Source organism: Anomaloglossus baeobatrachus, chromosome 3 (assembly GCF_048569485.1).
Source record: "Anomaloglossus baeobatrachus isolate aAnoBae1 chromosome 3, aAnoBae1.hap1, whole genome shotgun sequence".
NCBI lineage: Eukaryota > Metazoa > Chordata > Amphibia > Anura > Aromobatidae > Anomaloglossus > Anomaloglossus baeobatrachus.
Window position 1 is genome coordinate 390234523 of NC_134355.1, and position 21933 is coordinate 390256455.

Consider the following 21933-nt stretch of genomic DNA (forward strand, 5'->3'; position numbering starts at 1 on the left):
CATCGGTGACATGGGGGTCCATTCTCGATTATCGTTACTGCAGCAGTAACGATGTAGTTAGTCGCTCCTGCGGCAGCACACATCGTTATGTGTGACGCCGCAGGAACGAGGAACCTCTCCTTACCTGCCTCCTGGCCGCTATGCGGAAGGAAGGAGGTGGGCGGGATGTTATGTCCCGCTCAGCTCCGCCCCTCCGCTGCTATTGGGCGGCCGCTCAGTGACATCGCTGTGACACCGCACGGACCGCCCCCTTAGAAAGGAGGCGGTTCGCCGGTCACAGCGACATCGCCGGGCAGGTAAGTATGTGTGACGGGTCTGGGCGATGTTGTGCGGCACGGGCAGCGATTTGCCAGTGTCGCGCAACAGATGGGGGCGGGTACCCACGCTAGCGATATCGGGACCGATATCGCAGCGTGTAAAGTAGCCTTAAAGCCATGTCCACACAGGACGATTTTGGTGCAATTTTTTTGCATGGTTTTTTCATTGGTTTTATGTAAATTCATGCTTTTTTAACAGCAACAGCAAAGCCTATGAGATTCCAGTTTCTCATGGACACACACTTTTTTTTTTCTGACTGAATTTGCAAAAAGCTGCATTTTTGAAAGAAGTAGCATGTCCGTTCTTTCAGCGATTTTGCTGCTTTTTTTTCACCATTGAAAACAATGAGTGGAAAAAAATACAGTTTTGTTTATTGCTGTATTTTAGCTGAATGAAACTAACTTTTTTTAAACTTGTCCTGTAGCTGAATGATAAGGCCTAAACGTAGAAAAAATGTTTGAAAAAAACAAAGCTTCTTTACGCCATGTGCGCACTAGAAAGTGACTTTTTCTCAAAGAAAATCCGGACCCTCTGAAAAAATCCTGCACCTGCGGTAAAAAAAACCGCACCAAAATCGCAACGAAATCTGCATGCGGTTTTGCAGAGGTTTGGTGCGGATTTTCCGCAGGTTGGTCCCTGCAGATTTTTACCATTATCTATGGCAAAAACTGCAGGTACCTGCGAAAAAGTATCCAATAACAGTATACCAAGTAGTTCCTTAATGCTATATACTTAGATATTTTGAGTTAGACATGTGATTTTTTTTTTCTCTAACTTCTAATTATCTTGAAACATGAACTGAATTGTTGTACATAATTACTGCTGGCCATTACTTGACTTGTAGTCTACACTTTCCACCAGTTTTCCCCTCAACGTGCTCAATTTCTAATTTTCAGTTCTCTCTGAGCTGGTGGGTTGAATCTAACAGCTATGTTCTATTTTACATACAGCAGAATGAAATGAGATTCATGCTCTCCTGTGTCTACACAGTCGTAATAAGACAAAAACCAGGATAATTGTAGTATACTCCGCGCTGCTGTACAAAAAAAACCACTCCAAAAAATAAAAGCAATGTGGATGGTTTATGCTACGCGTTTCGAAGAGATATCCCCTCCTCTTCCTCAGGAAAATCCACCAGAGGAAGAAGAGGGAATATCTCTTTGGAAGGTTTATTCTACGTATTTCGAAGAGATATCCCCTCTTCCTCAGGTGGATTTTCCACATTGCTTTTATTTTTTTGGAATGTTTCTTTGTACAGCAGCGCGGAGTATACTACAATTATCCTGTTTTTTGTCTTGCTTCTGCCTTTGGCACGTGGGATCGGCTGCAGCTGTTATATGTCTCTACTGTATACTGGTTGTGAGTCTGACAATTATTCCAGGTGAGCGATTTTCCTATTAAAAAGTCACCATCTTTTACACTGGTAAGACTATTGCGCTCCTTATATCCACAGCTTGTTTCCTGTACACCGTCGTAATAGCAGAATGGAGGACAATATCAAAGAGTACAGCTGTGAATCCTGCACTAGTGAGAAATGAACACTTACAAGAAAGCAGCAGCACAATCTGTGCTCTTTTCTCCTGCCCCACTTCCTTCAGTCTTCATTAGGAAACATGTAATTTGATACCTGCTCTGTTTAATAACTTTAAATAAAGTTAAAACTATGAATAGCATTTATAAAACAACTGCAAATGAATCATACCATCAGGCTTAAATGGGATCTTGTTCATGTAAAATCGGAGATTGCACAAGTCATTTTGACAACGAAGATCCTTAAAATTCTGCTGGGGAAAAAAAAACAAATATAAAAGATATATATAATTTGATATATAATTTTGTAAGCATAAAAACCATTGAAACATTCACACTGCTGAGGGCAGACCAAATAATTCTAATCCGCAGGCATGAGAAAAGGTGAAAGACCTCAGCCAGGCAGGTCAAAGTGCGCATGTGTAATGGAGACCTCTGAGACGCGTCATCTACACAGGGCTGGGCAGGAGGATGGCGATCGCATAAGATGGAGAAGGCGCCAAACTAAGAGCAGCGACACCCATCACATCGGACTGCCCCCTGGAAAAACCTGGAGACAGGTTCCCTTTAAAGTATATCATTTCAGGAAACGTCTCAGTATAATTTGTGTGTATACCAGGGCTGTGGAGTCGGTAAGCCAAACCTCCAACTCAAACTGACTACTCAATTTCCCTGATTCCGACTCCAACTCAGACTCCCTCATACAGTTGAAACCAGAAGTTTCCATCCACTCTCTGTAAAGACACATCTACATGCTTTTTTTAACTATCTGACATAAAATCTGAATAAATCTTTCCCGTTTTAGGTCATTTAGAATCCAAAATTATTTACCTTTGCCAAATGCCAGAATGAGAGAGTGAGAATGTTTTGAAGCATTTTTATTACTTTCTGAAACTCAAAAGGTTCCATCTATTTCATTAGTATTTGGTACCACTGCCCTTACACTGTATGACTTGGGTGAAATGTTTTGGATATCCTTCCACAAGCTTCTCACAATAGTTGGTTGGAATTTGGGCCCATTCCTACTGACACAACTGGTGTAACTGAGCCATGTTTGTAGGTCGCCTTGCTTGAACCTGCCTTTTCAGCTTTGCCCATAAATTTTGAATAGGATTCAGATCAGGGCTTTGTGATGGCCACTTCAAAACATGGACTTTGTTATCCTTAGGCCACTCTCTAAACAGTTTGGCAGTATGCTTCGGGTCATTGTTCATTTGGCAGACCCATTTCCACCCAAGCTTTAAGTTCCTGGCTGATGTTTTTGATATGTTGAATTTCACCAGTCCCTCCTGCAACAAAACAACCCCACCTCATGATGCTGCCACTCCGTGTTTCACAGTTGGGTTGGTCTTCTTAGGCTTCAAAGCTTCTCACTTTTTCCTCCAACTGTAACGATGGTCATTATGGCCAAAATAGCTCAATTTTAGATTTGTCAGACCACAGGACATGTCTCCAAAAATTAAGGTCTTTGTTCCGCTGTGTATTTGCAAACATTCTTTCGGGGCAATGACTTCTTCCTTGCAGAGTGGCCTTTCAGCCATGTTGATACAGTACTCGTTTCACTATGGATAATGACACAATCTTACCAGCTTCCACCAGCATCTTCATCTTGGGTTGATATGCACATGTCTGACCAAACCACGCTCATCTTTGGTACATAGAATCTGTCCACTTACTGAGCTAAGGTAATAGAAAAGTTTTTTTCAGTTCACTCGATAATGGAATCACCTGGGTCCTACTTCTTGAGCGGTATGATGGCTGGACATTTCCATCTGGTTTGTACTTGCGTATAATTGTTTGTACAGATAAATGAGGCACCTTCATTCTTTTGACTTTCCCATGATGCTACACAAGAAGCAATGTGTTTCAAGTGTGCATTAAAATACATCCACATGTGTGTTTCTAGTTAACGCAGATATTGCCAATAAACCTATCAGGCACTTCCAAAGACATGACATCATCATATGGGCTGTCCCATATTGTTTAAAGGCATAGTATTCTTAGCATATGTAAACTTTTGACTTTGCAGAAAGTAATACAAATGTCTTAAAACATTCTCTCACTCTCATAATTTTGGTTCCAAACTGATCTAAAACGAGAAAGGTTTATTCTGATTTCATGTCATATAGTGAGAAAAACATGTACCGTATTTTTTCGCTTTATAAAACGCACTTTTGTTCCCCCAAATTTTGGGGGAAAGTAGGGTGTGCGTCTTATAATCCGAATATACGGGGGGGTGTAATTATATATATATAATATATATATATATATATATATATATATATATATATATATATATATATATATAATTACACCCCCCCGTATATTCGGATTATAAGACGCACACCCTACTATATATACACACACATATATACACACTGCAGGGTTCAGGGGAGGTGGGGGCAGCTCTGGAGCGGTGCTGGGGGCTTGTGAAAGCTGCAGGAGGGAGCATTAGATCTCCTGCTCCCGCTCATATAATATGCACTGCCGCTGTCCATCACCGTGGTGCTGAAACCGCACCGCAGTGATGGGCTGGGGCAGCGGCGCATATTTTGTGTGCCTGCGCCCCCCTTTGATGGCACATGCCCCCCCCTGTGTTAGATATGGCCCCCATGCTGCTGCTCATCCTAAAATAAAAAAGCTTTCCTTACCTCCTCCAGCGTTTCTCCCCGGTGTCCCTGCTTCTACTGATCAGACACGCAGAGATGATATCACTCTGCTGTGCCAATCACATGACCAGCACCTGGAACCAGAAAGTGGAGGAGCAGAAGCACGGAGGGAGACAAGACACGAGGGAGGATAGCGCTGAGAAGGTAAGGAAAGTCTGTTTTATTTTACTATGGGTAGCAGCATGGGGGCGATATCTAACACAGGGGGACTTGTGCGATCTATAGGGGCCATGGGCAGCACAGGGGGACGTGTGTAATCCATAGGGGGCCATAGGCAGTACAGGGGAATGTGTGCCATCCATAGGGGGACATGGGCAGCACAGGGGGACATTTGCCATCAATAATGGGCAATGGGCAGCACAGGGGAATGTGTGCCATCCATAGGGGGCCATAGACAGCACAGGGGGACAAGTGCCATCCATATGTGGCCATGGACAGCCCAGGGGGACGTGTGCCATCCATAGGAGACCTGTGCCAGCTGTAGGAGACCTGTGTCAGCTATAGGAGATGTGTGCCAGCAATAGGAGACGTGTGCCAGGCTGCGAGCAATAGGGGACGGTGCCAGTACAGGGGGACATGTGCCATAAATAGGAGATGTGTGCCAGAAATAGGGGACGTGTGCCATCAATGGGGGACATGTGGCATCACTGTGTGCCAGCACAAGGGGGCTATATTCAATATAAGGGGGCCATATCCAGATTAAGGGGGCTAATGTTAGGATGAGGGACATATACCCTATATGATTTGTTAGACGGACACTGGCATTATAAGATGGACCCCATTTTACATTAAAAAAAAAAAATTCTCTTTTCCTTCACCAAATTTGGGGGTGCGTCTTATAATCAGGTGCGTCTTATAAAGTGAAAAATGCGGTATATGTGTCTTTATAGACAATGGAGTGAACTTCTGTTTTCAACTGTATATGACTATGTTTGATAAATTTACTGTAGTAAAATGGTAACATCACTACTTATATCATGTAGCTGAAGTGCAGCCAGATTCATCTCAACTAAAGCCTAGATTTTTTGATCAGGAATAGAACAGACATTTACAGGACAATTCATAACTTTCACAAATTCTTATTAAAAATATTCAACACATAATTAATTGGGTACAGTGGTTCAATGTAGTATTATTTTAGGAGTCGGAGTTGATGTATTTTATACCAACTCCGACTCCACCAAAATGGACACAGACTACACAGCCCAGGTGTATACATAAGGATATATAAATATTTCTGGTTAGATTCTGCATTTTTCATCAGTTGTGATGTCTCTCTTACACAGTACGCACAGAGATACGGAATCCACCTCTTCTTTCCCCTTAGCACACATGCAGCAGCAGTATGGAAGACATTATACAGCAATACTGAGCAGTGTGCCTGTGAATCCACCACTGAAGTGAAATGTATCAGCTATAAACTAAACCTTGAGCTGCGTGATATCTCATTGTGCTGAATTGCTCCTCACTCCTTTTCCCCCTGCCCTCTCTATTGTGTTTAAAAGGCTATGTAATTTGACATCTCACTGTGTTGGCAGTTGAGTTGATTTTGGTTGGTGGATGGTGCCTACGGGATATAGAGGGGATGGGAATAAGGGCTGAGAAATAGAGAAAGAAACAAGATTTCTCTGTTAAAATATATTGTAAAGTTTCCTGTACTATTGATTTAGGCAAAGTTTTACTACAAAGCCTCTAAAAGCTGCCAAAGTTGTCAATGGAAGGCTGTGATTAACAACTATAAAAGTCATGTTTAAAAAAGAAAAAGAAAAAAAAAAAAAAGTAGAAATGTAACAAGGTTAATTTATCCCCTTTGGGACTAGCTTATTTTTATGAGTCAAGTTGTAGTTTTGAATTACATCATTCATTTTACTTTATCATGTCTTCAAGAAAAGGTCAAAACAAAAAAAAAAAAAAAAAAAGTGGGGTGAAATTGTGAAAGACTGCAATTCCACCATTGTTTTTTGTTTTTGTTGTGTTTTGTTTATTTAGGTTTTTTTTTTGGGGGGGGTATAATTTTAATGTATCATGTATGTTTTACATAATTTGATATTTTGATAGACCAAACTTTTTTTTTTCCATAGACATGGTAAAGAAATAATAATACACGTTTGTTGTAAAAAAAAAAAAAAAAAAAACTTAAAAGGGGCAATTTAGAATTGTAACCTTTTTTAAAACATTATTCTTATTTTCTTAATATCTTTTAGTGTCATTAAATGCTTCTGTCTGAGATAGCATTTAATTAGCTAGACAGCAGTGATCTAAGCTAAAGCCAATTGCTGCTGTTATGGACAGATGCCAGCTATGTATTACAGCCGTCATCTGCTCTATATGGAGCAGGCACAGCTCCTGAGCCTGCTACATGTACACGCACTTAGACCATGACCTGTTCGAAGAGCAGGGAGTGTCAAGGAGTCAAGCCTTGCTCGGTACTCGTAAAGAGCAGTTGGATGCTCGGATGGGCGCAAATCAAGGACCCGAGTATAATGGAAGTCTATGGGAAACTCAAGCATTTTTCCAGAAAATCTTCCAGAAAAATGCTCGAGTTGACTCCCATTCTATTCACTAGATGAGTCGAGCCCGTCCGAGCGTCAAATTGCTCAATACGAGAACCGAGCACCCAAGCATGGTACTGCTCACTCAACATTCGATAATACTTAAAAAAGTTAAGCTCATAGTTTGAAAAGGAATCGGTCACCCCATCTCAGAGCAGCAATCCCAATTCCAGAGATGTATCAGTTACTGGGCAGAAATTTTGCTAAATCACTTTTATCTACTACAGAGTTACCTGTTCTATGAGTGCTGAGATCAAAATAGCCCCACTCACCATCTGATTACACAGTGTACACAGAAAGCTGACATAGGCACAAAGCTGCCAATCAGTGGGGGAGTGGGGTTATACAGAGATCATTAAAATCGAGAACTACATTGCAGCAGGTTTACTAGCCCTCTGGTGATAATCTCCTGATGATAAAACAATGATTTCACACAAATTAAAACAAGCAATTCAGTAAGAGACTCGTTGCTTAAATGGTTATTTTATTACAAAAATGAGTGTTTAGAAAAACGTAGATTATGAAAATGGCAAGCAAGGTTATTCTAGGCTACCAAATGCTTCTGGTAACCTTGGAGCACTGTGGAATCTAACTATTAATGCAGAGTGACAGTGACTCAATGACAAAAAAAGACATGTATTTAGACGTCAACCCCTTTTAAGCTAGGACTCAAAACGCAGAAAGCAAACACAGTAATAATTTAGGTAGAAGTGCCTTGGAGCCATCTACATGCATTTGTCACACAGTAATTGGGAATGACATCTAAAATTATAGTATTGCAAACACAACACCCCCAATGTTATAAAGCTCAGAAGTGGGCAATATAACAATAAAGGTAAGTCCGCTGATCCCATGTGTCTTGCCATATTTAGTCCCTTTTACTGAAATAATCGGAGTCAGATATTACAGCTACATTTACTGCTGATTCCATGTAATGTACTGCAAGTAGTTAGATTTGAAACATAAAAAGGGTACATCACTTATTGAATTCGAGAAATGGCAAGGAATGTCTTACCGGATATTGGTGGCGATACTTGTACAAATCTCTTGCTGCATAAAAGCTTCTCTTTGGCTTTATGTTCAGGTCGGCTGTGTTGCAGTCACTCTGGAAAAAGCAGGCACATTGTATGAGTTCTTGTGAAATTTCCATGGAATCATTATCACTTTATATGTGAGAACGGCCATCATACACCAAGATGTGTCATAAAAAGAAATCAACACTTCACATACTCTCTCTAGAAGGTTGATACGTTCAAGGAGTCTGAAATTTTGTGATGATCAAGAATCTCTTGTCTCCATAGAGTAAAGGGCGCTTTACACGCTACAATATATCTTACGATGTGTCGGCGGGGTCACGCCGTAAGTGACGCACATCCGGCATCGTAAGGTACATTGTAGCATGTAACAGCTACGTGCGATTGCGATTGAATGGTAAAACATTCATCGCATGCACGTTCAATTCCTAAAAATTGAACGTCAGGTTGTTCATCGTACCCGGGGTAGCACACATCGCTCTGTGTGACACCCCGGGAACGATGAATACAGCTTACCTGCGTCCTGCGGCTCCCGCCGCCAATGCGGAAGGAAGGAGGTGGGCGGGATGTTTACGTCACGCTCATCTCCGCCCCTCCGCTTCTATTGGCCGGCTGCCGCGTGACGTCGATGTGGCGCCGAACGTCCCTCCTACTTCAGGAAGTGGATGTTCGCCGCCCACATCGAGGTCGTAAGGACGGGTAAGTACGTGTGACGGGGGGGGTTACTCGTTTGTGCGACACGTTCAACAAATCGATGGGGGCGGGTACGATCACATACGATATCGTATGCTGGATCGTATGGTGTAAAGCAGGCTTTACATTAAGATCTTGTCTAGGCTTATGAGATTGATTACCTATGCTTAATAATATGTGATGTGTGGGGTCTGAAACCTGCTACCGATCAGCTGCCAGAGGCTAGAGCTGCGCCGTTCAGCTCATTTTACTGTTCACAACTCAAGACTGGACAATCCCTTCAAACGGAAAGAGGCTTACACCAGGTTATTATGTTACATGTATATTTATTTTTCATATCACATAAGTTCACGACCAGGCCATTTACCCCCCTTCGTGACCAAAGACATATTTGGGTTTTATCACAAATATGTTTTAACCCTTTGCCAACATATGATGTACAGTTCCGCGATATGCTGGTTTCCTGACTTTGATGTGATCTCAGAAAGTAAGCCAGCATCTTTCCTGGCAGATGATGGCTGTGGTATTCAGACATCATCTGCCTCTAACAGCCGGAATTTACAGTGCATAGACAAGGAGGCGTATCATTCCATGCACCCAGCGGCGACTATGTGTTGCCATGACAGCTGGGGGTCTGCTGAAGACTCCTGCGCCTGTCATGAAAGTACTCAAACTTCTGGCTAGTATTCATAGAAGACTGATTTTGCTATCTACAGCAATACTGACAAACGGTGGTGTTCAAAAGGAGGCCGTGATTTTTGCTACATACAGCAATACTGTCACGCTCCCGGTGTCCCAGCACCACTCCTTACCCACCGATCCGGTTGCACCATCCCGGCACCGCTCCTTAACCACTGATCCAGTCCACGTGTTCACCGGTCATGGCTACCGCTCCCGCTCTCCTGTGTCCTGCTCCTGGTCTTATGAGTCTGACTCTGAGTCTTAGCCACATGTTTCTGTATAGGACCGGGCCGCACCCACTCTCCTGGTCTTATAGGCCCAGCACACCTGCAGCAGGAAATGACATGCAGCTGTGCTGGGTATATAAGACTGGCCTTTCCATATGGGCGGTGCCTGATCAACGTGTCTTGTAGCATAGTCTTATGAGCTAGGTGCTCAGGCCCCCTGGTGCCGTGTCCTGTAGACTTCTTGTCTTTGCTCCCTGGTACCTGTGCCTGTTTCCTTTACTGTCCTAAAGAACTCAGTGACCCTGGTGACCTGGTTATACCTGTCCCTGCCACGCCTGTGCTCCGGCTACCGTGTAGCAAGCCCTCCTGGTGGGGTGCATGGTCCATTGGATCCACCTCCTGGGCCTACCAGTCCTCCCGGCCCTGACAAATACTGGTAAACAGCAAAATGTTGGCCACCGCAACACGTCAAAAAATGCTGCAAGAGGTGATCAAAGCATCTTATCTATCCTATAATGATGTTAATAAAAATGTCAGCTCAGTTTGCAAAAATATATGCCCTCACAGCTCCATTGGCCAAAAATTGAAATGTTATCGGTCTCAGAAAATGGTGACAACAATTTTTATTTAAACAAATTTCCGATTTTTTTTTTTCCCCCACAACTTAAAGAGAACCTGTCACGTGTAATATGCCCACAGCACCACGAGCAGTTCTGAGTGCATATTGCTGATCCCTGCCTAACTGTCCATGTGTATGTACCGCCTCCGTGGAAGTAGCCGAGCTGCCCGGATCCGGGTTCGCTGTGGCTCGAGGGTCTTCGGACCCGGGGGTCGTGCGGCCACTCGAATAAAAAGGGGGATATTTACAGGGGAGTTATAGTTCATGACACCACCCGTGGTGTGTGGTAATTGGGAGTACCATCGATGCCGTTGGGAGTACCCAGGGATGATGGAGCGGGGACAGCAAGGTGTTGTAACCCTCCACGGGAAGGGGGTGCCCCGGGACACGGTGAGGGGGTGCCGTGGGGATGCAGGGGTCACTCTCGTACTCACTCAGTTCATAGGCAGACACTGACAACCGGGTAAGCCAAGTCTCTGGGTACCGCTGCCGTTGAGGGGAGCTTGTCTGGATCCCATCCCCAAGTGGTGCTGCGTGGTGATTTGGGACCTGCCTCCTGGCACTTAGTTTGACTTCAACTTGATGGCCCGGTAGCATGGAACTAGCCGGGCCCCACTCCCTACTATGGCTAAGTATGGGAGCTTGCTCTCAGGGCTCACGCTTGGTATTTTCTGGACCGTTTTGGTTGGAAAGTCCTATCCCCCTTGTTGCGCTAATGTCCCGATTCTGGAGTGGGTGGGAATGGATCGTAAAGGCTCCGTTCTCCTCAGGTGAATTGTCGGGTTGCCTGAAGCTACTCCCCGGCCTAGGGTCCGTGTACCCAATCGTGTCTTTGGTCCCGGACCGGCGATAGGGCTAGGCTGCTGGCAGTCCTCCTCGACAGGTCCGAGCACCTCACCACAATCCCCCTGCGACTGGGGGTCCGACTCCTCTAGGCCCAGACCACCATCTGCAACCTAAGCAGTTACTTCAGGAGTCACCACTTCTGACTTCCTCTGAGTTCCTCTCAGCTCGAGGGCTACTTCCAGCTCCTTTTGTACCCACAGACAGACTCCTTACACTCCTCTCCTCCCCTCCCTGACCCCCCAGATGGGTGACTCTATTCCATTCAAACTGTCCACTGGTGTGTCAGGGAGGTGTGGTGTTGGGTGTCTCTAGGATTTGATTTGCCTTTGGAGGCAACACCACTTAAGTAGGGACCGAGAACCAAGAGGGAGGCGGAATACTGCAAGGATGGGCAGCTTGTGCAGTACCCTGTGACGACCTGATAGTACAGGGGCATCACATTCCCCCTTGGTTAAAAGTTGCTCGTCCCCGAGCTACAGGACACCCAGAGATTTATTTGTATAACTAAGAAAAAGGAAACATTTTATTTATAAGATTTTCATCCCACATTAGGGAGGCACATTTCCTAAACGTTACTAAACAGTTAGAGTTCATAATTTCAACTATGGAACGCTACCGGTTATGTTAGTAGCGGAGGCTCAACCTACTCTGTTGCACCCTCTTCCTGCGACAGTCCAGTCCCAACGTCCCGGATCCCATCAACCCACCACCCAAACAACCTGACTTGCTGCATTCCTATCCGTGGGTCCGTGACCAGGTAAGGTCCCGGGTGTTGCAAAGCGACTCTGGTAGGCACAGGAGGTGCAACTATGTACAACACCACCAGTCTGTGTTGGCCACAACCAGTCCTGTGGCCATGGTCCATTTTTACTACTAATATATATAGAGAACCTAAGTCCTTGCACCTTGTGCAAATATTCTATTAACTTTTCTCAATCTGGTAAAAATTCTCTGTTGATTTAAACCCAGTATGATTATTCAGTTTTTTTTTCTTTTTATAAAACAGTACCATTCCCTATGGTACAAGAAAAATAAACTATGGAAAACAATAAAAGAAAACACAGATGTTCTTTATAACGTTGCTAACTTTTAGATACCATCATCACCGATAGTAAAGGTACGTTATTCCCATTAACAATATTTTATTAAAGATATAAAACACACCATCAGTGTAAAAATAGACCAACAGGTCACAGTGAAATAAATACAGTAAACACATGCAGAATATAAAATTCCAATTTCTGTGGGACCAGAGGGCTCAAGACTTAACTTGGAAACAGAAATACATTCAGGCAGCGCCACAAAAAGGAGGTTTTGGATGCTTGCTGTCCATGAACGTCCAGATAAATGTAAGTCAGTGCTCTCCAAGCGTCCCCTTGTTTCTTGTAAAATCAAGGAATGGCAACTATTTCATTCAGTTTAGCAGAAGTGAGCCATTAAATTCAAGATTTACATCAGTCTCCACCTCGACGCGTTTCCCCACATAATAAATATGTGGTTCATCAGGAGGCTACAAAACAGATAAGCTCTATCAGCAACAGGTTGGAAAAATGTTCACCTAGATTGCACACTCATACATTACATCACAAATAGGCATGTAAGATAACAGAACAACACAGTAATACAAAACAATAATACAATAGTACTTGCCCAGGGAGAAGGGGTATTTAGATGTGCAGATCCATGGCGCCCATCACACAGGATCCACGGCTAGTCAGGCAATGCTGAAAGAAATGTACTGCCATAGTCCAGAGAGGCGTCATGGAACTGCACATCACTTAGAGATTTAAATAGCCCACGGTCTTCTGATCAGCTGTAGGCGGTCAAGGCAATCATGCTGATGCCGATATCGCCACATGTGCGCATGCCAAATAAAATGCGCACACCTGAGAAAAACCCAGGAGACTGATGTATTAGAGGCGCCTCCGTCCGCATCACAACTGCGCCTGCCCAGATTCTCATTGGCAGCATGCATGTGCCGACGGAGGCCCTCATGTGCCAAAAAGTAGGTGGATGTAAACAGAAGGGACGGCGCATGTCTGAGGATCATGGAAATCGTGACGCCCACAGGAACGCCGCCGTCCACATCACCACTGCGCCTTCGCCAATCAACAGGCAGCGCGCACATGTGGACGGAGGCCTCAGGATGCCAAAGTTAAGAAGAAGTAAATAGAAGCACAGCGCAAGCGCCAAAAACCAACGGAGCCTGCATATAGATAATAAGATAGTGCAGAAGACCGTATATATATGCGCAGGCGTAAGAAAAAAGTACTTAGTGCCTCCTCCATAAATACAATATTAGCCTTTAGCCCCCATTAATATAGATATACCCTTAATTATATTGATAACGATAATAGTGATTAGGGGGTCCCTTATTTGGGGAAAATATAGATAAGAAAGCTAATGAAAAGGACGCCACGACAGACATGACCCTCATTTATAACAATATATACCACATGGGCGTCCATGATCATAAAAAGACGCCATGTCAGATCGAACCCCTAGTAGGCATTTAATTTACATAGGCATAGTATGGAATTTGATGAACAAACTGATAACATAGTGATACATCCGGTGCTGTCAAAAAAATTCAACAGAAATACAATCATTCCTAGTCAGATATATCCCCCACTGAGTGAGGGTACATCTGTAACCAGGCTCCCATGGCAAGGACTAAAATGCATAGATATTCACCAACAATATGGTCCATTCCAAAAGGAAAGGAGGTTTGCAAAGTAGAGCAAATCAGGTTTAAACTAAACAAATTTTGACACCGCTTCAAAGCTGCAATCTAGGTGAACATTTTTCCAACCTGTTGCTGATAGAGCTTATCTGTTTTGTAGCCTCCTGATGAACCACATATTTATTATGTGGGGAAACGCGTCGAGGTGGAGACTGATGTAAATCTTGAATTTAATGGCTCACTTCTGCTAAACTGAATGAAATAGTTGCCATTCCTTGATTTTACAAGAAACAAGGGGACGCCTGGAGAGCACTGACTTACATTTATCTGGACGTTCATGGACAGCAAGCATCCAAAACCTCCTTTTTGTGGCGCTGCCTGAATGTATTTCTGTTTCCAAGTTAAGTCTTGAGCCCTCTGGTCCCACAGAAATTGGAATTTTATATTCTGCATGTGTTTACTGTATTTATTTCACTGTGACCTGTTGGTCTATTTTTACACTGATGGTGTGTTTTATATCTTTAATAAAATATTGTTAATGGGAATAACGTACCTTTACTGTTTATAAATATTCCCGGGCTTTGTCCCTAATATTGATAGACCATCATCACCGATACCCGACTGCGGAGACCGGCATGACTTTTCCATCACTCATAACATGATGCTTTACCTCCAGGGTATACCAGCCCCACTCTTTCAACTTCTCTTGGTTAATGCGGGCAGCAATCTCCCTTTGTCACTGATCTTGTGTGGTGATCTCTTGGTATATCTTTTGCTGGTGTCGTTCCCAGTAGGGGGCGTCAGCGTCCGGCTTCGCCTCCCTTACTGGCATGGGTTTTAGCTGTATTTCGGCAGCCCCAACAGCCGCTAGGATGCCGCGCGGTGGCGGAGATAGTGACTCTTCATGCTCCGCCATCGCTACTTTGTGAGGGAAGACCGACTGCTCCGCAGCCGGGGGTGCAGAGTCTGGGTGCTCCGTCTCCATGTACGTTGTATGTTACTTCAGGAGTCACAACTCCCGACTTCCTCTGAGCTCCTCTCAGCTCGAGGGCTACTTGCAACTCCTTCTCCACTCACAGACAGACTCCTTACACTTCCCTCCTCCCCTCCCTGACCCCTCAGATGGGCGACTCTATTCCACTCAAGCTGTCCACTGGTGTGTCGGGGTGGGGTGGTGCAGGGTGTCTCTAGGATTTGATTTGCTGTTGGAGGCAACACCACTTAAGTAAGGACCCAGAACCAAGAGGGAGGCGGAATATTGCACGGAAGGGCAGCTTGTGCAGTACCCGGTAACGACCTGATAGTTCAGGGGAGTCACATGTACACTAGCATAGATAAAGAGATCTTTATTTCTACAGATCTTTTATCATATGCTAATGAGCACGGGGACTAGTCCTCTGGACGTTACTTCCCTTGCTAGTCGGCCCAGTTAGCATGATAGTACGCCCCTGTGGGTGTGCTAACATGCTAATGAATGTGCAGCATCACAGGATGATCTCACTCACCTCTCCACCGCCATCACCGCCCGAAGCTGGATTTCGGCTCAGTGCGCACTATGAAGCCAGGTGGACGCTTTCTGGCTTCAAAGTGAAGTAGTGCGCATGACCGAAACTCCGGGGTCATGTGCACTGAGCCGAAATCCCGTCGGATGCGATGGTGGTGGAGAGGTGAGTGAGATTCTGATGCTGCGTATTCATTAGTATGTTAGCACGCCAACAGGGGAGTACTAACATGCTAATAGGGGCGACTAATAAGGGAAGCAATGCCCAGGGCACTAGTCCCTGCGCTCGTTAACATATTGTAAAGGATCTGTAGAAATACTTTTTCTAAAGATCTCTTTATCTATGCTGGTCTATACAGGGACAGTTAGGCAGGGATCAGCAATATGCACCTAGAACTGCTCGTGGTTCTGAGAGCATATTGGACCTGAAAGGTTCCCTTTAAATAATAAAAACTATGCATATTTGGTATTTCAGTAATTGTACTCGCCTGGAAAATCAAGTAATTTTTACCGTATAGTGAATATGGTTAAAAAAAAAAACCAAACCCACAGTTAAGAAATTTCACTTTTAATCACAACTTCCCCGAACTTCCGCTTTCCAGTACTGTTGAGGAGAGCCATAAGATGAAATACTTAATTAACCTCTGGACATAGAGCACTGTGAGAAGTGTGTTCAATTAAATCAATAAATCAATTCTCTATACATAAGCCAGTCACTCTTAAGAGGAAGCCAAGATGGCCCCCAATGACATCACAGACCAAACCATCAGCATGGATCCACCAGATGACGTCCCTCCCATCACCATGGTATCATCCACTGAAGTCAGACCCGCACGTCAACAGCAACACGGATGTCCCCATTGCCTAACCCATGAACTGTCCCACTAAATGGGCATATCTGAACTTGTGTACGCCCCTAGCCTATATCAAGAGGACGCATGCTTGTACTCTGTCTGTTTGGTGCCATCTTTACTGTGACCAAGAAGAGATTTCATATCCGACTGTGTCTGGTGTGAATTCTTTTATGCATGCACTTGGTATATACCAATTCAGCCAGGCATCAGGCAACTAGTGATCTCTGGTTAAGAGTTCACCCTAACATTATTGGTGCCCAACGTGGGGCCAATAGACGGAGACACCTGAAATCCTGATGAACCGGCAACTGGAATGGCATGACGTGCTGGACACCCCAGGAATTTGATCACCTCCTAACGAGAGTACGGTAGGTCTGCTGATTTTTCATAATCTGTAGTCTTCCCGTGGTCTCGGTCAGGTGTGTGGCACTGATTGCCTGACTGTGTCCGGTTATCTGTTGACGGGCAGACGGGTCTCACGGCTATTGGCCATATTAATCTCGGAAGAACCGTCACATATTCAGTTGCCTGCTGCCTCTTGTGTATTTGATTTGAGGGGAGATTGACTGGTAGTCAAGAGAGCATCTGGGTTTGTGAGTGGTGTCGGGAAAACGTGTAAAGTATATGGTTTGTAATGCCAAGCTCAGACGAGTGCAGAACCATATGTAAGTGCCCAGCTTAGATAGACTAAGTGCAGAGCCTTGCTTTATACATAAATCTAACCTTTTTAAAGTGTTTTCCTGGAGTGAATCGGCTAGTATAGACACCTTGTAGCCAGGGGTGACACCACTGGTGTCTTTGTGAATTGCAGAATGCTGAAATCAGACAGGGACCACATGACAGAGTAAGGAAGGATTTGGAAGTGTATGCTGCAAACCCTAGGTTTTCTTTAGTGTTTCAGTTGTGAGTCATCTCCCCATCTTTGTTTGTCTGTTGTTCTTATCTTGGTCTGCATATAGAAAGATTGTTTGGTGTTGTTTATCTTGAGAGAAATATGGAGAAATTGGTGAAGTTGCGTCTAGTTGTGGTCAGAAAAATCTGGATGAGAGTGGACTTTGTTGGGATGTGGGGACTCTAGGCCGCAATCCTGTGATAAACCATGTGCTATTTTTGGTGGTAGCCATTTTAGGTCAGATTTTAAAATGGTGGATGAAGCACATGGCTGAGGCAAGCATGGTTTAAACAAAGAAGAGGAAGTGGGGGGGGGTATGAAGAAGACCATGTGCTCTGTAAATATTTGAACAATGGATTGGATGGACTACTATATACTTAGAAAAATGAGTGTTTTTAACTGTAGTTGGATCAGGACTGTAGATATCTGAAAATGTGTGTATATGATATATATAAATGTGTGTGTGTGTGTGTGTGTGTGTGTGTGTGTGTGTGTGTGTGTGTGTGTGTGTGTGTGTGTGTATAAAACAGACTATAGGGGGTAATAGTTGAGCAAAAGAAAAAAAAAATCAGTTTACCCTCCCTTCCCACTTGGTCCTATTCTAGCAAGGAGACCATGTGCTGTGCAGCCATCTTTGGTAGGAATTAGATGAAATGAGTATTTGCAGTGTGAAGCTTAGGGATTAATAGTTAAAATCCATTACAATATTAAAAATAATAGGGTTAGGGAAGCATTAAAGGTAAAAATTCATAAATAACGTACCTTTGCTGGAGAGGTCATGATAAATAAGTAGATAATAAATTTTAAAGGAATTAATGAACAATAAAGGAAATGAATGAATGAATCAATGGAAGATATATATCCAGGAGGAGAGATTTGGCTTCTTGGTGTGTCCAACAGCATAGGAGAAGGCCTGTTTGCCTTAGTGGGAGGAGGAAAATACAGGTTTTTCCACTAGAGTTTTAAGTTACAAAGGGGGTTTCTTGTGAAAAGCCCAAGCATGTTTTTTTTTTAAAAAAAAAAAAAACAAAAAACCCTGCATTTAATTCATTGCAAATTATATTGGAAAAAGGTCATTGACAATAGCTTTTTATTTTACTAATTTAATCCCAAAGGAATAAAACTTAATTGTGGAAATGTTTAGATTTATTGGTAAATACAAGAGCATAGGAAGCTGTTTAATCAGATGGATTTCTATGGTAAATCAGCATTTTATAAAAAGTAATAGTATTCATGGACAGAATTATCACAGAGATGCTGAAAATTTCCCGATAACGTCCTCAATTTTGCAAATACGAACGCCTCTATATCCAGAGGTTGTATTATCATTATTATTATGGTTGTTAATGATAAATAATTTTTATTAATACTAATTTATTAATAATTACAATAATTTGGTTTAAAAGTATGTGGATGATTTATGTCATTCTGAGTTTGATATATAATGTTTGAATCATCTGTTTTCTTTTTTATAGAAAGAAAGATTGTAATGCAGATTTCTGTGGTTCAAGCAAAGGTTAAAAAAACCATTGAAATAGTTTTCCATTATAAGGTTACACATAACATAATATTTATGGTGTTCCCGGTTAGGTACAATCTATACAATGTGACTTATATGCCTAAATGTAGAGCTCCGGGGCCACACACTTTTTTTTTTTTAATCTAATTATGTTTTGGAAAATAGATTCAAAAATGGGGGGGGGAAGCATGATGTGGAAAATCACACATTATTTAAGGTTTTAATTTGTTCATCAATTGAGTTTTTCTATTAAGTTTTCTTTATTTTTTTTATCTGTGAGGAGGATACAGTAGATTTACAGTACATATATTTCACGATTGCTCTGATGTAACAAGAATCGTCAGGTTTTGAGAACATATCTCAGATCAGCCCATTGCTAATGCAGATTTTGAGTTTTTCCGTAGATGGATCTAGATACCAAGATGCTGGTTGATTCTGCACTGGATATGCTGAGGTTACGCAATAGGAGGTAATTAAAAAAAAAAAAAAAAAAAAAAAAAAAAAAAAAAAAAAAAAAAAAAATCGAACCACTCGCTCCTCTCCCACGGAATAGGAGAACGAGATGAAGATTTGCGATCACTGTGGTTTGTAGAGCGGAGGGGGGTAAGATGGTCAACTGTGGATATAGGCAGCAGCCGGAGGAGATGGTCGCACAGGTGTAGACAACAAAGAAGCAGTGAATGGGCCTAGAGTTGAGAGTCCTTTACCAATGAAGACCAGTACCTCGGTGGCTCCTGTCACGTCCGTGACATTGGTCACTCCTTGTGTTTTTAAATCCCTACAGGAACAAGCGATTCAGCAAGGAACGGCGTGTGAGACGCAGGGAGCCAGCTGACTGAGGAAGGTCTGTGTATCAAGGGCGGTAAGCTTTATCTGCCATGAGCGCTCTACTCAATAATGGCCCAGGTGACACATGTGACAAAGGTGTTGGGATGGACAAGATATGGGCGGCACCACTGCTCAGTATCCAGGTGGCCAGACACATCCAGTCTTGTAAGACATGTCTATTAAGGTAGAAAAACTGTAAAGACCTCGTAGCAACACCCCCTCATCCGCTCTACTGCTCCAGTGATAGCAGATTAGTCATAAACCTACTCATGGTAGATGTATATATGAGTTTTGTGCGTGTTGTGTGAATTTCTTTTCAGGCCTGCTGTGAAACATATCCAGTATGGAAAACATTACTGCTGAAAAACTCATGATGCTGGTGGTATGTAAAAATGGAGTTCCTAAAAAGCGGTAAAAGTACATATTCTATAGCAGAGGTCATTATAGAGATCTTACAATACTTGGGGATGCCCCTGATGAACCCCTGTCTGCCACTGTGAAGAGGGGAGAAACGCGTTGGGCTTCTTTCATGCTAAGTGTCTGACAAATATGCGTTTATTTTATTAGCCTGAGTGTGAATTGGACAGTGGAGGGTCTGTGATCGGACAAGATCTCCTCATGACTTTACCTGGCATTATTATTATTATTATTATATTGATACAGTGGGTACATGTTATACATGTGAGATATTCAATTTATTTTAGGGTTTGGTCCTTTAATTTGCTGTATTATATTGATTTAAGCTACCCAACAGCTATGTAAAATACAGAGTTTGAATATTTAATCTTTGGGAATGAATTGGATATATATAAAATTGCATATTGACGCCTCTTTATCCCCTGTATCTCACGGTTTCTATATTCCCTCACTGACATTAGCAGCACGTATTAGCTTAGCAGTGTAGGGATAGGGAGGGTGAGCCGTCGGTGAGCGGGGGCGCCAATTCGCCTTATAGGGTGCCGACCGCTGCGAGGTAGGGAGAGTTTAGGGCTATTGCCCTAATCTCTGCCCCCTCCTTTATTGGAATATTTAATTGTGTCTATAGTTACATGGGTATATGTTTAGAATTTTAATGATTATAACATAAAAATGTAACGATCCCCAAGATAATGGTGAACGCTGGAAAATCATGTAACAAATTTTCCTTTTTCTTAATAATTAGATCTTTATATAAGATATTTTTGGTTTAGCCCCTAGAACGTGATTATATTTCTCACAGATACTTCAGATGCAGTGTGATATCCTGACCAGTGATGTACGAGCCTTATACAACTGCCTATATAGTGTGTTAAACATGTGTATCCTCCAATTCCAGAAACTAAATCAGTGTCAGGAGCACGTGGTCTCTAGCCAGGAGACTGGGTGATCCTTAAAAGACAAGTCAGAATGATCCCCGAGTCAGAATCAGGTGGACCGATCCAGCTTTTCCTGACCACAGCAACTTCCATGAAGCTTGAGGGAAAACCCATCTGGAGACAACAGCCGCTGTAATGAGTCCATCATACCAGCAGAATGAGGGTTACAACACACAGTGCTGGACTATTTCACATAGAACCTTATAGAGAATTTCTAGATTGGGGATGAAACATGAGAAATAACCATGATAAGGGAACAATGGGTACAGGAACATTACACAACTAAGGGCTCATGGTGGGAAAAACATTATCTGACCTGAACCAGCTCATTATTTTAAGGGTTTAAGTGACCTTTTAAGGATAACATACACTTGTAGGTAACTGGTATTGTCTTATTTGTTGGTATTTGAAGCCGTAAAAGTGCTACTCTGTGTTAAGCTGGGTTCACATATAGCGACAGCAACAACGACGTCGCTGTTACGTCACCATTTTCTGTGACGCAACAGCGACCTTGTAAGTCGCTGTTATGATCGCTGCTTAGCTGTCAAACACAGCAGAAGCAGCAGAGATCATAACGACACGCGTCGCTGTGCTACATGTGCAGAGAGCAAGGAGCCACGCACACTGCTTAGTGCTGGCTCCCTGCACTCCTAGCTACAGTACACATCGGGTTAATTACCCAATGTGTACTGCAGCTACATGTGCAGAGAGCAGGGAGCCAGCACTGGCAACGAGGGCGGACGCTAGTAACGAAGGTAAATATCGGGTAACCAGGGAAAGGTCTTCCCTTAATTACCCGATGTTTACCCTGGTTACAGCTTACCGCAGCTGCCAGATGCCGGCTCCTGCTCCCTGCTCGCTTCATTTCGACGCTCTCTCGCTGTCACACACAGCGATGTGTGCGTCACAGCGGGAGAGCGACGACCAAAAAATGAAGCTGGACATTCAGAAACGACCGGCGACCTCACAGCAGGGGCCAGGTCGTTGCTGGATGTCACACACAGCGACAGCGACGTCGCTGCAACGTCACAGAAAATGGTGACGTAGCAGCGACGTCGTTGTCGTCGTCGCTGTGTGTGACACAACCCTTACACATGGATCCGATTACCTTCAGTAAGGGAAATCTTGTTAA

The 21933-nt window shown here is 43.4% G+C and overlaps 1 protein-coding gene across 2 annotated transcripts in view; it reads right to left on the reverse strand.

Annotated features, from left to right (window-relative positions):
- The window catches only part of OGFRL1 (opioid growth factor receptor like 1), a 68063-nt gene that overhangs the window by 26427 nt on the left and 19703 nt on the right, over nucleotides 1-21933 (reverse strand). The window contains exons 2-3 of one of the 2 annotated variants that reach the window (XM_075340234.1): nucleotides 8085-8174; nucleotides 2021-2099 (exon numbers count right to left, since the gene is read on the reverse strand). In XM_075340234.1, coding sequence (XP_075196349.1) covers nucleotides 2021-2099; nucleotides 8085-8174 — 169 coding nt within the window. Of the gene's footprint in view, nucleotides 1-2020; nucleotides 2103-8084; nucleotides 8175-21933 lie in introns of both variants that reach the window. The other variant, XM_075340233.1, reaches the window with a different exon arrangement.